The sequence below is a fragment of the Saimiri boliviensis genome, chromosome 21 (genome assembly GCF_048565385.1).
Source record: "Saimiri boliviensis isolate mSaiBol1 chromosome 21, mSaiBol1.pri, whole genome shotgun sequence".
NCBI lineage: Eukaryota > Metazoa > Chordata > Mammalia > Primates > Cebidae > Saimiri > Saimiri boliviensis.
In genome coordinates this window covers 3,685,643-3,699,873 of record NC_133469.1, presented here as the reverse complement: position 1 = coordinate 3,699,873, position 14,231 = coordinate 3,685,643, and the positions used below count along the sequence as shown (strand labels likewise).

The 14,231-nt window shown below is 58.2% G+C and overlaps 1 protein-coding gene across 2 annotated transcripts in view; it reads left to right on the top strand.

The window, feature by feature from the left end:
• The window catches only part of PHF21B (PHD finger protein 21B), a 117,324-nt gene extending 105,636 nt beyond the window's left edge, over positions 1-11,688 (top strand). Inside the window, exons 8-13 of one of the 2 annotated variants that reach the window (XR_012515541.1) lie at positions 732-786; positions 2,224-2,246; positions 3,851-4,009; positions 6,020-6,095; positions 6,389-7,132; positions 9,593-9,678. Coding sequence is in view for 1 of the 2 variants with exons in the window: in XM_039463275.2 (XP_039319209.1) it covers positions 732-786; positions 2,224-2,246; positions 3,851-4,009; positions 6,020-6,095; positions 6,389-6,492; positions 9,593-9,811 (636 nt within the window). In the remaining variant the exon portion in view is untranslated. Of the gene's footprint in view, positions 1-731; positions 787-2,223; positions 2,247-3,850; positions 4,010-6,019; positions 6,096-6,388; positions 7,133-9,592 lie in introns of both variants that reach the window. The other variant, XM_039463275.2, reaches the window with a different exon arrangement.
• Positions 11,689-14,231: the final 2,543 nt, after the last annotated feature.

The window sequence follows — 14,231 nt, the reverse complement described above, 5'->3', positions numbered from 1 at the left end:
ACGGCTGGGAGAGGCTGAGGATGTGCGCAGCCTGGAGCGGGCGGGCGCCACGAAGAGAGGCCCAGGAGGGGCAGGGTGTGTGTTACCAGTGCCCTTCCCTACTCCCAGCTGAAGCATCTGTTCCCAGGGATGGGGTGGGGAACCGAGGGCCTGCCCCTAAATTGGTCTGGTGCAGCAGGGTTGGGATCCCATACCGGAGCAGCGGGGCCTCTCCCATGACCACGTCCCCAGGGAGAAACCAGATCAGAAATGACACTTTCCTGCCCTTGTAAATGACAGTCCAAAATTCTAAGGTTAAAATGCTAAGATCATCTCCCCAAAGCCAGCTCTGCAGGGTCTGTCGGGACCTTTCGCTCAGAGGCTCAGGGCTTTCTTAGGGGCAAGATCTTGGAGTCTCTTTCTGGGATGGAAGCCGTTTCCTTAGCGCCCCAAAGTCCAGAGCTTGGGGCAGCTGTCCTGAGAGAAGCGCCGTCCCCCAAGGTCAGTGCCTAGTGTGTTCCAGACACCAGCTCTGTGAGACCTGGAGGAAGGTGAGCAAAGTGCTGCCCCACGTCCCAGGATGTGGACTAGTCGGAGCCACTGTCCAGAACCCGTGTCTTGGGAACCTGAGCTCAAGAGGGAGGGAGGCGTTTCGTGTGCAGCGGCAGTCCGTTCCAGACCCTGCGGTTGCCCTGTCCGTGGGGAGAGCCTCCAGACGATGGGGTGTGCTGTTTTGTTTTCTGTCTCTGCAGAGGAAACGGCTGGCCTCCAGCTATCTCAACAACCCCCTGTTCCTCACAGCGAGAGGTATGTACCAGCTTCAGACCTGCCAGAGCTGCTCAGGGCGTCGCCTCGGAGCGTCATCCCTGGGTGGTCCTCCATGCCTGGGCCTGGGCGGGGTGGGGTCTGCCTCCCACTGGGCTGACCTGGGCGGAGGAGGGCCAGGACACTGTGCTCCCACCTCCCCGCTCCTCCTGCAGCCTGTGCGTGAGCTCGGAGCTGTGGTCTAGGAGAGGTCCACAGCCCGGGCCACAGGTGTGAGTGTGGCTAGTGTGGCCTCTGCTGGTGTGGGCCAGCCCAGGTGCTGCTGCTTCCAGACTCTGCTGGAGAGAACCTTTCTTCCCCACACGTGGGCAGCCTCTGATACCCCTGCGCTGGGCTGGTGCCACACCTTGCCCATCCTCCTGTTCCTGCTCTGGGCATTGGGAGAGCACAGGCTGGGCTGGGGCGGCGATCTCAACCCAGCTCTGCCTCTGCCTCTGCTTCTGCCTCACTGTGTGCATTGATCTGGGCCAAGGGCTCCTTCTGGACAAGGCATTGAGCCAGATCTTCAGGCTGGGACCTGGCCTAAGGCCTTCACCTGAGTCTGCCAGGCTCCTCCCTCCTCTGCCAGCTGTGCCCCAGTGCAAGACCTCAGGGAGCCACATCCTTGCATTCAGACAGCAGCAGGAAGCCGCCAGCTGTGCCCAGTTAGAAAACCTCAAATAGTCCCAGGGGCAGGAAATGACGGCCGGCTTCCTAGGATTCTGTGGAGCTTTCGCCAGGTCACCATGCCTCCCTGAGCCTTGGTTTACTCATCTAGAAAGTAGCCCGTAGCTCCTGCTTCTCAGAGCTGGGACAGGGACTTGAGGGGTGAGCATGACCGCACTTTGTGAGCTGCCCAGGGCTGTGCAGATGCCAGAGCTGCTCTTCCCACTGGGTAGCATTGTTTGCAGATGGATCTGATTCAGAACCTGAAAGATACCTGTGTTTGCGATCCTTAAAATGTGTGGTTTGGCATCATTTCCTAAAATGAGAGTGGGTTATAGCCAAAAAAGAGTTGAAAATAAGTAACTTTGAGGGGTTCAGTGAGCTCCCTGGGCAGCCTCGGTGAGCACAGGGGCCACATGCGCCTGTTCCCATGAGGCTCCTAGCTGTGACCAGGGCAGAGATCCTTACTCCCATCCTGCCCGGGAGCAAGACTTTGTAATACTCCCATCATGCCCCGGGACAACAGCCCAGGTGTCACGGGGGCCTCGTGATACTCCCATCATGCCCCGGGACAACAGCCCTGGTGTCACGGGGGCCTTGTGATACTCCCATCATGCCCCGGGACAACAGCCCAGGTGTCACGGGGGCCTCGTGATACTCCCATCATGCCCTGGGGTGAGAGCCCCTGCCACATGAGGCCTCATGGACTCCAGTCCTGATCTGTGCTCCTCCAACGGCCACTAACATGTTCTCCGCCCTTCTTCCCCGTGCTAGCCAATGAGGACCCCTGCTGGAAGGTATGTGTCCCCTCCCTCCTCCTTCACGCCTGGGGGGTGGACAGTGTTTTCAGTACAGTCCTGGTAGGATCCGTCCTGGAAAGAGGGAAAGAGCCTGGAGTGGCACAGAAGGCCTCTTGGTCTGCCCTTGGTGCTGAGAACTTTGTACAACACCCAGCCAGCTTTCCAGTCCGCCAGGCAGCGTCGAGGCTGGCACTGCCCCAGGCCTCCGCTCTCAGCTTCAAACAGGTGCTGTCCCTGCTCAGGACGGACTGAGGATGCAGAGACCCCAGAGGCCACCAAGGCTCAGCTGGAAGCAACCACTGGTGTCCGCCGGCCTCCACCCTGGCTCCACTGGCCTCAGTGTGACCTGGGCAGAGCTGGCCCTCCCTGCTCCTCCATTGCCCACCCCAAAAAGGGCTGGACTTGTTAATCCCCAGGGACTCGCCCCACATGCCCACATTTCTGTGATCACATGGGACCCCACGCCCACCCCCTACCCATACACAACGCCACATTCCTGCTTCCCAGGAGATTGGCTGTTCGTGATCTCATTCATGGGATGGCCTCAGAATTCATTCAGTGTTTTTCACCGAATTTCTGATTCTAAAAGAACGTTCTAGTCCTTGCATGCCTGTAATAGTCAAGCCTCTAAGAAGTAGTAGGTGATGGTTCCAGTCAACTCCGGTTGGGTGGTGTCATTTTCTACAGTATCCCTGCAGTGGCACAGGCTGGTCCTGGGGGGCCTGGCAGTGTTTGTCCTGCAGACACCTTTTGCTCATCACGGTGGGCATGGGGACAGGGGATACCTGGAGCCTAAGCCCTGTCCCCACAGAGCCCACAGACTTGGAAAGGCCTTGGCTTCGAGGCAGGCCACCTGGATGCTGGTCCCGGCCCCACCTCCAGCTTGCTGTGTGACAACTGCCTCACCCTCCCTGGGCCTTTGCATGACACAAGGGGCGGAGGTGGGGATCTCTGAGGTCTCATCTGAGGGTGCCGCGCCTCTTTCAGGGACATCCAGTGTCCCTGTGGCATGGGCCTTCCAAGAGGAGAGCTCTGAAGTTGGAGCATGCTGTTGCCCCCATAGATGGCGAACAGAGAGCCAAGGAGTACAGGGTCTTGGCCAGGGCCACACCGCCCTCCCTGGCAGTACGCACATGAGCAGTGGGGGTCGGGGGGAGCGCTGTACGCATTGCGGGCCCCACCCCTGAACATGGGCCTCTGGTGCAACACAGACCCCGACACCCTGCCCCGTCGCCCACACCTGGGGTCCAGGTCTTAGCACAGAAGATTTGGGCTCTGGGAGTCACGCCAGGCCCAAGTCCAATGCTCAGCGCCCCATGCCCCCCTGCCTCCTGGGGCCCAGGCCTGAGCCCACACTGTCACCCTCTCTGTCCATAGAGCTGCTGGGAAACTTTGGCAGAAGAATGGCCACACGTGGGTCAGACGCAGCTGCCTGGGCCCGGCCAGGGCTGACCCAGCCCCCGCTGACCCGACTCTGGCCGACTCAGCCCCCGCTGACCTGGCTCTGGCTGACCCGGCCCCCGCTGACCCGGCTCTGGCCGACTCGGCCCCCGCTGACCCGACTCTGGCTGACCTGCCTCCTGCTCTCCCTTCTCTTCCAGAATGAGATCACCCACGATGAGCACTGTGCTGCCTGCAAGCGAGGTGCCAACCTGCAGCCCTGCGGGGCCTGCCCGGGGGCCTACCACCTCAGCTGCCTGGACCCGCCCCTCAAGACGGCGCCCAAGGGTGTGTGGGTGTGCCCCAGGTGCCAGCAGAAGGTACGGGGGGTTGTGTGGTCCGCTCACCCCAGACTGGCATGGAGGTCCCCACTGTAGGCAGAGACAGGGCAGAGGAGGGGAGAAAAGGGGCTTGGGTGTAGACAGGCTTTTTGAACCTCAGCACAGTTGATGTTTGGGGCTGGATAATCCTTGGTTGTGGAACTTTGTCCTGTGTATTATGGGAATTTTTTTTTTGAGACAGAGTCTCGCTCTGTCACCGAGGCTGGAGTGCAGTGGTGCGATATCAGGTCATTGCAACCTCTGCCTTCTGGGTTCAAGCCATCCTCCTGCATCAGACTCCCAAGTAGCTGGGATTGCAGGTGCCTGCCACCGTGCCTGGCTAATTTTCATATTTTTAGTAGAGACGGGGCTTCACCATCTTGGCCAGGTTAGTCTCGAACTCCTGACCTCATGATCCACCCACCTCGGCCTCCCAAAGAGCTTTTTTTTTGAGAGGGAGTTTTGCTCTTGTTACTTAAGCTGGAGGGCAATAGTGCAATCTCAGCTCACTGTGGCCTCCACCTCCTGGGTTCAAGCGATTCTCCTGCCTCAAACTCCCGAGTAGCTGCGATTAGAGGCAGCGCCATCACGCCTGGCTAAGTTTTTTAAACTTTTAGGAGAAACGGGGCTTCACCATGTTGCCCAGGCTGGTCTTGAACTCCTGACCTCAGGTGATCTGCCCGCCTTGGCCTCCCAAAGTGCTAGGGTTACAGGCGTGAGCCACCGCACCCCGCCTGGGAGTTCTCTTTATTTCAAAAAGCATTACCTGTCATGAGTTCTCATCATCCCTGGTTCTGTGGGGATCAAGGGCCGTGGATATGGTGGGCGGGTGCTGCTGTGTGGCTGTTCCCTGTGGGGCCACCTGCCCTGCGTTGTGACTGCCTGTGTGAGGGGGTCGCATCCTTTTATTTATTTATTTATTTTGCAGACAGGGTCTTGCCCTGTTGCATAGGCTAGAGTGCGGAAGCCCCAGCACGGCTCATTGCAGTCTTGACCTTCAGGGCTCAAACAGTCTTCCTGCCTCAGCCTCCTGAGGAGCTGGGACCACAGGTACACGCCACCATGGCCAGCTAATTTTTTTGATTTTTTGTAGAGGTGGGGTCTCACTTTGTTGCCCAGGCTGATCTGGAACTCCTGGGCTTAAGTGATCCTCCCACCTTGGCCTCCCAGACTGCTGGGATTTCCAGCATGAGCCGTCATGCCCAACCTTTTTGCTTGTTTCTTTTTCTTCCCTTTTTCTTATTTCTTCTTTTTTTTTTTTTTTTTTTTTTTTTTTTTTTTGAGACAGAGTTTCTTGTTACCCAGTCTGGAGTGCAATGGCGTGATCTCGGCTCACTGCAGCCTCCGCCTCCTGGGTTCAGGCAATTCTCCTGCCTCAGCCTCCTGAGTAGCTGGGATTACAGGCACGCGCCACCATGCCCAGCTGATTTTTTGTATTTTTAGTAGAGACGGGGTTTCACCATGTTGACCAGGATGGTCTCGATCTCTTGACCTTGTGATCCACCCGCCTCGGCCTCCCAAAGTGCTGGGATTACAGGCTTGAGCCACTGCGCCCGGCCTGTCTTATTTCTTCTTGATCACAACTCTTTGACGGCATTTGGAGAGGGAACAGAATTCTGTTCCCCACTTTAGCACAGTGTGGGGGCACTGGGTCTCCCCGTTTGTCCCTGGCTGGCCTGTGGCCACTGCTCTTAGGTCTTCTGGACATGGGAAGAAGACAAGTGATCATTCATTCATTCATTTGAGAAGTATTTGAGCCTGCTGCCTGTCCAGGGCCGTGGTGATGAGCAGGGAGAGAGGCCCAGAATGTTCCTGCCTCGTGGGGCGGATCTTACTGTGCAGCCCTGTGAGCCGGACCATTAGCAGGTGTGGCCCCCATCCCCTGGTCATGAGTGTGGACCCTGCAGCTCAGACAGGGCGGGCCTCCCCAGGATTACGCAGCCAGGGTGTGGCCAGTCCCAGCAGGTCGCAGGGCCTGTCCACGTTTTCATCTCTGCATCTGCTCCCCAGGCCTTAAAGAAAGACGAGGGTGTGCCCTGGACTGGGATGCTGGCCATCGTGCACTCCTATGTCACCCACAAGACAGGTGAGGCATCCTTGGGGAGCGGGACAGGGTACCTGCCCTGCGGGAGGACAGGCGGGTCCATGCCTTTCCAGGCCAGAGCACTGAAAAGTGGGACCCTGGGACTAGTCCTGGGTACAGGGCAGGTGCAGCCAAGCAAGTGGCTCCAGGTCCTGTGCATCTGGCCACAGCCACCCACCGGCTCCTGCAGGGGGATGGCCCAGGCCTTGGCTGCATCCCTTCTGCCTCTCCCATTTACTCTGCAGCCCAGACGCTCCTTACCTGCCCCCTCCGGGCCCTGGCCTTCTCTTTTCTAGTCAAAGAAGAGGAGAAACAGAAGCTGCTGCAACGAGGCAGTGAGCTGCAGAATGAGCACCAGCAGCTGGAGGAGCAGGACCGGCAGCTGGCCTCAGCAGTGCAGGTGTGGCCCAGGGTGTGGGGGACAGACAGATGTGTCCTTAGAACCACAGGTGGAGATCCAGGCTGGCCTCAGCAGTGCAGGTGTGGCCCAGGGTGTGGGGGACAGACAGATGTGTCCTTAGAACCACAGGTGGAGATCCAGGCTGGCCTCAGCAGTGCAGGTGTGGCCCAGGGTGTGGGGGACAGACAGATGTGTCCTTAGAACCACAGGTGGAGATCCAGGCTGGCCTCAGCAGTGCAGGTGTGGCCCAGGGTGTGGGGGACAGACAGATGTGTCCTTAGAACCACAGGTGGAGATCCAGGCTGGCCTCAGCAGTGCAGGTGTGGCCCAGGGTGTGGGGGACAGACAGATGTGTCCTTAGAACCACAGGTGGAGATCCAGGCTGGCCTCAGCAGTGCAGGTGTGGCCCAGGGTGTGGGGGACAGACAGATGTGTCCTTAGAACCACAGGTGGAGATCCAGGCTGGCCTCAGCAGTGCAGGTGTGGCCCAGGGTGTGGGGGACAGACAGATGTGTCCTTAGAACCACAGGTGGAGATCCAGGCTGGCCTCAGCAGTGCAGGTGTGGCCTGAGGTGTGGGGGACAGACAGATGTGTCCTTAGAATGACAGGTGGAGATCCAGGCTGGCCTCAGCAGTGCAGGTGTGGCCCGGGGCCTGGGGGACAGGCAGATATGTTCTTAGAACCACAGGCGTAGATCCAGGCTGGCCTCAGTCTAGGTGTGCAGCAGGAGGTTCGGGGGAGGCAGGTAGATGTGTCCTTAGAACCACAGATGTAGATCCAGAGCTTCACTGTTCATTTATAAGGCCCTGGAAGAGCCGGGCGTGGTGGCTTACGCCTGTAATCCCAACACTTTGGGAGGCTGAGGTGGGCGGATCACCTGAGGTCAGAAGTTCGAGACCAGCCTGACCAATATGGTGAAACCCCATCGTTAAAAAAAAAAAAGCCCTAGAAGAAGACAGACTCATCAAGCATCCCCCAGCAAGCCAATACGTGGAGAAGGCAGCACTGTGACTCATTCAGCAAATATTTATCTGGTGATTGATAGCACCCTGGCTGTGCCTCTGCTCAGCCCCCTTGGCAAGGCCTTGACTTCTAACTCTGTTTCGTCTTGTGTGAAGTGAACATGATTCCTCCTCTGTAGGATGGTGATAGACAAGATAATGAAACTGATGGGTGTGGTGGTGGTGATGATGGTGATGGTAGTTTGGTGATGGTGATGATGGCGGTGATGGGAATATGATAGTGATGGTGATGATGGTGATGGTAGTGATGATGAGGGTGGTGGTGGTGATGATGGTGATTGTAGTGATGAGGGTGCTGGTTGTGATGGTGGTGGTGATGGTAATGATGGTGCTGATCACAATGATGATGATAGCGGTGATGTGATGATGATGGTGGTGATGGTGACTGTGGTGATGATGTTGGTGGTGGTGATGGTAGTAGTGATGGTGTTAATCACAGTGATGGTAGTAGTGGTGATGGTAACCATGGTGGTGATGGTGATGATTGTAATGATGATGGTGATGGTGCTGATCCCAGAGATGATGGTGGTGATGATGGTGATCATGGTAGTGATGGTGGTGGTGATGATGGTGGTGATGGTGGTGGTGATGATGATCATGGTGGTGATGGTGGTAATGCTGGTAGTGATGATGGTGATGATCGCGGTGATGGTGGTGATGATGGTGGTAATGCTGATGGTGATGATGGTGATGGTGCTGATCCCAGAGATGGTGGTGGTGATGATGGTGATCATGGTAGTGATGATGGTGATGCTGATGGTGATTATGGTGGTGATGGTGATGATGCTGATTACAGTGATAGTGGCGGTGATGATGGTGATCACAGAGATGGTGGTGGTGATGATGGTGATCATGGTGGTGAGGTGGTAATGCTGATAGTGATGGTGGTGGTGGTGGTAGTAATGGTGGTGATGATGGTGATGGTGGTGGTGATGGTAATGCTGATGGTGATGATGGTGATGGTGCTGATCACAGTGATGGTGGTAGTGATGATAATGGTTATCATGGCGGTGGTGATGATGGTACTGATCAGTGATGGTGGTGATGGTGGTGGTGGTGATGGTGGTGATGGTGATGATGGTGGTGATGGTGGTGATGGTGATGATGGTACTGATCACAGTGTTGGTGGTGATGGTGGTAGTGATGGTGGTGATGGTGGTGATTATGGTGGTGATGGTGGTAGTGATGGTGGTAGTGATGGTGGTGATGGTGGTGATGGTGCTGATCACAGCGATAGTGGTGGTAGTGATAATGGTGATCATGGCGGTGGTGATGGTGATGATGGTACTGATCACAGTGATGGTGGTGGTGATGGTGGTGATGGTGTTGGTGATGGTGGTGGTGATGATGGTGGTGATGGTGATGATGGTGGTGATGGTGGTGATGATGGTGATGGTGCTGATCACAGTGATAGTGGTGGTAGTGATGATAATGGTGATCATGGCGGTGGTGATGGTGATGATGGTACTGATCGCAGTAATGGTGGCGATGGTGGTGGTGAAGATGTGATGGAGGATGGTGATGCTAACAGGCCCTGGTGAAGCTCTTTAAATGCAGTGTCTCATTACATCTTTTCAATAATGCTATAGAGAGGCTTTGTGGTTGTCCCTATACTCACTTTAGAAACAGTCTGAGGGAAGTCGTTATCTGCCCAAGCAGTATTTGACCCAGAGCAGACTGATGTGGGACCCAAGGCGTCAGTTCTTACTGCTTTTCCTTGCTGTCGTGGTACGTAGAGAGACTGGAAAAGACCACACAGCATAGCGGGCAAGAGAAAGAGCAGAAAGGCGGCTGGGAAGCCACAAGTCGCCGAGGCTGCTGCTGGAGGAGGAGCGTGGGCGGCCTGCGGGGAGGAGGAGGTCACATCACAGCCCCAGGGAGGACGTGCCAGGCACAGGCACACTTTTTCTAGCCCTAAATTCCAAAAGAAGCATCGCTGCCCGGTTTCGGTGAGGCCCTCAGCCTGGTTTCTTGCAGGCCTCAGCAGTGGAGGGGAGAGGGCCCCAGGTGGTGGCTGCCCCAGGACGGCTGCAGAGCGGAATGCTAAGACCCTTTCCCCGACCTTCTCCCCCAACAGAAATGCCTGGAGTTGAAGACAAGCCTGCTGGCCCGCCAGCGGGGCACCCAGTCATCCCTAGACCGCCTGCGGGCCCTCCTGAGACTGATACAGGGCGAGCAGCTGCTGCAGGTCACCGTGACGACCGCTAGCCCCGCCCCACTGCTGGCCGGGCCCTGGACCAAGCCCTCAGTGGCAGCCACACAGCCCACCCTCCAGCACCCCCAGGGCCACAACTGACCCCGAGGGACCCGTCTTCACACCCACGGAAAGTTATTGGGACCCTTATACAGCCTGGGGGTTCTGTCGGCCTTAATTCATAAACACTATGAATTTCAGACAAAAATTAACCAGACCAAGGAGAGGAGATGGAAAGAGCTGGGCCAGAGGCCCAGAGCCAGGGACCAGGTGGGGATGCGGCCCTGTGCCCTCCGCATTTACAGGGGGCACCTAGGGGCCAGGTGGGGGTCTGACGGGCCGGGCACACAGTCAGCCCCACCCCGGCCACCTCAGGGCCGCCTGAGCTTCCAGCTCCCGGGCCCTGCTCTCCACGGCCTCCCTCTGGCCTGTCGGAGGGGCGGGCTGAGGCTGTGGACAAGCACACGGTCCCCGCTGAGGGCACCGCCTCTTGGTGTCCTGTGGGAGGGCAGCTGAGAACGCACGGACATAGCTGAGTGGTAGAGGTAGTTGGGACGAGAAGCGGGTAGCGGGTCTAGGTAGTTCCCTGACGCCCCACGCTCCTAGGAGGCCCCCCTGGGGCCAGCGGGCCTAGGGCACCCCCTCGCCTTTGCAGAACGCGGGCCCCTTTCTGTCAGTATTATTAGGGTTACGAATTGCAGCTGTTTCACTTGAAAGACATTGGCCGAGGCCCGCGTGTCTGGGTGCCGGGACGCTGCCCTTCCTGCTCCGTCTTTGGGGCCCTCAAGGCTGGCTGCTGTCTTTTGCCAATCTCTTGGACTCCGTTTGCTATTGATCCGTTTTTCTCATGGAGTTTCTGGGCAGGGTGGAGCTGCAGCGTGCAGGGCGGGGGCATTGGGCAGGATTTCTCTTTGGGGTTGAATCATTCAACTTACAACCGAAGCCTTTTCTTGCCTCCTTTGGAAGAGCCGATAAGTATTCCACTCCTGTTTCTTGCCAGTACAGACACTATGCCAAAAAATAACTTCCCACTTTTGTATGGTATTTTTATTGTGAGATATTTAATGTGAACGGTGGGGAGGGGACTCGGGCGGACTTCTCGTAGTCTCTGCTTCAAGGTACGAATGGGGACACCTCCCCTCGGGTAGCCTGGCCAAACTGGAAGATCCAGCCGGTTTTTTAAGAACTGAGTGGAGGACGGGGGAGGGAAGAAGGGGCGGTGGCCTGGGGAGGTTCCGGCCTTTGGGGACCAGAGTCCCCTACTCCTGCTGCCAAGGGCTCCGGCATCCAGGGTGGGCAGTGCCAGCTTGTCACCCTCGCCCGATGCCCACGTCCCGTCCTGAGGAGCTGAGCACAACAGGATACGCATCCAGGAGCCACGGGCTCCCACCGTGAGCATATCACATGGTGCCGAATTGCACTGAACACGCGTGTGTGCGTCGCACGCGGCCATGACCACAGACGAGCACGCACACACGCAGAGGTGCAGAGAGAGGAGGCCGGCACGCCCCACAGACGCCAGGTCCCTCTTGTCATTCTCACGACTCCGGGAGAAACTGTGCTGTATGATACAGATCTATTTTAATACACTTCACACTGGTGAACAAGATTTTTATATTCTTTTATGGATGAACAAAGTGAACCGTGTGAGGCACACGTCTTCTATGTCGGCTGCGCTGTGCCAAGTGTGCATTACCGCGTGGCTGGCGGTGTCCATGTCTTCGGCTTCCTTTCTGTTTGGTTTGGTTTTCTTCTCGGATGGATTGAGTTAAATGTTTTAACAGTGTCATGGGAGGATATGAAAGGTTGGACCCGGGAGGGGTAGCTGCCAACGTGTCTTGAGATTGTTAGGGTTTTTTTTTGGACCAAGAAGGACCGTCCAGTGGGTAGTGAGGATAGAGAAAAAGTGTTTGTCTTAAATATGCCAATGTAGTTTTTCCTTCTTTACGATGCATTAAAGTCGATCGATGATTTCAAAACCCTGTGGTTTTGGTGTCCTTGTGGAGAGGCCCCTGGGGGTGCCCAGGGCAGCCAGGCGGGTGTTGGAGAAGCTGGAAATCAGAGTCCTGCCTCACCCCGAGGAGGGAGGGATGGAAGGAGAGAAGCAGGAGACAGCTCAGTGCCCTTCACTCACTCCCATTCCCAGCCCTCGGAGGCAGCAGGTGACCTTTTAGGGCCAGGATCGAGGATGTAAAGTCTCAAAACCGCGGCAGGCCCGTCACTGTGCAGAGCCCACGGTGCTGTCCTCTGCTCCCTCCAGCGGTCCTGCCTCTTGGCCCGGCAACATCACCACCGTCTCTCTGCCCTGGCAGCGGGCACATGCTCCTGCAGCCACACTGAGCTCTCGCCTTGCCTTTCAGGAGGTTGGGGACCGGAGACCGGGGAATCCGCCCCGCTGTATCCTAGCTCCTGGCATTGCACGGTGGGGGGGGCTCTGATGGCCAAGTGGGTCACGGCTGACCCCTGGGCAGTCAGCTGTGGCCAGAGGCTGGGGTCTAATGCCAAAGTGGGGTTTGGTGCCCCAGGGGACGGAGAGGTGGGGGGCATGCAGGGCTGCCACATGATCCCGCTTCACGGCCAGCCCTAGGGAGCATAGTTTGCGGGGAAGGGAGCAGGTTTCAAGTCAGCTCTGCTTGAGCCCTCCTGGGGTCCACTCTACAGACCACACTCAGCATCCACGGCCCACTGTTGTCCTCTCAGAGCCTTTCCAGTCTGGCTCCCCACCCTTTGCTCCTGTGGAGTGCCAGGTCAGTAGTGACCTTCTGTGGCCAGATCCCGGGGACGGTCCCCCTCCTCACCCGGACCTCAGAACCAGGGACACATTGGCCACACCCCTGCCAAAGGAGGCTCCCGGGACCTCACTCCCGCCGCTCTGGCTGCTCCCTGGTCTCTCCTCCAGACTTGCTTCTCTTCTGCCTAATCGCCGGAGGCCGAGGCCCAGGTCTGCGCTCTGACCTCCACGCTGGCCTCACCTGCCCCTGGCTCTGTCTCTGCCCCGAGGCCCACCGCATGGCTGCGGGTGTCTCACGCTCCACACAGTCTCCGCCAGGACAGTCTCTCCCGCCTCCCCACCTCAGAGGGGCTTCAGGCTGCTGGGGCCGGCGCCTGGGAGTCACCATCGGCTCCTCCCTCCCACCCTTCACACCCGGTCCTTGGCAAATCCATCAGCTCTGCCCTCAGGACATAAGCAGCATGGGACAAGTCTCACTGGCCACAACGTCACCACCTTGGTCCCAGCCCCATGATCTCCCCTGGATTCCTGCAGTGCTGCTCACCTGCTGTCTCCCCCTGCACCCCCTTGCAGTCTCTTAACCCAGCACCTGGTGTGAAAACCCTCCCATCTGGCCAGGCGCGGTGGCTCACGCCTGTAATCCCAGCACCTGGGGAGGCCAAAGCAGATGGATCACCTGAGGTCAGGAGTTCGAGATCAGCCTGGCCAACATGGTGAAACCCCAACTTTACCAAAAAAAAAAAAAAAAAAAAAAAAAGCAAAAAAAACCCAAAAATTAGCCGGGTGTGGTGGTACACATCTGTAGACCCAGCTGCTCAGGAGGCTGAGGCAGGGGAATCACTTGAACCTGGGAGGTGGAGGTTGCAGTGAGCTGAGATCATGCCACTGCACTCCAGCCTGGGTAACAGCAAGACTCCCTCTCAAAACAAAACCAGACCCTGCCATGACCCTGCGCCTCGCTCAGCAAAAGCTCAAGGCCTCACCCCCTCACCCCCCTCACCCTCTCAGCCCCTCAGCCCCTCACCCCACTCACCCCCTCACCCCCTCACCCCCTCACCCCCCTCACCCCACTCACCCCCCTCACCCCACTCACCCCCTCACCCCGGTCACCCCCCTCACCCTCTCACCCCACTCATGCCACTCACTCCCTCACCCCCCTCACCCCCTCACCCTGCTCACCCCGCTCACCCCCTCACCCCGCTTACCCCCCTCACCCCCCTCACCCCCTCACCCCCTCACCCCGCTCACCCGGCTCACCCCGCTTACCCCACTCACCCCACTCACCCCCTCACCCCGCTCACCCCACTCACCCCACTCACCCCCTCACCCCCTCACCCCGCTCACCCCACTCACCCCACTCACCGCCTCACCCCCTCACCCTGCTCACCCCGCTCACCCCGCTCACCCTCTCACCCCGCTCACCCACTCACCCCCTCACCCTGCTCTCCCCCTCACCCCCTCACCCCGCTCTCCCCCCTCACCCCGCTCACCCCGCTCACCCCGCTCACCCCACTCACCTCCTCACCCCCTCACCCCCTCACCTCCTCACCCCACTCACCCCCTCACCCCACTCACCCCCTCACCCTGGTCACCCCCCTCACCCCGCTCACCCTGCTCACCCCGCTCACCCTCTCAGCCCCTCAGCCCACTCACCCCACTCACCTCATTCACCCCCTCACCCAACTCACCCCCTCACCCGACTCACCCCACTCGTGCTTCCAGGCCCACCGGCCCCGCTTGCTCTGCCCTCTGGTTCATGCCCTGCTCCTCTCCTACGTTGCTGCCTCCTTG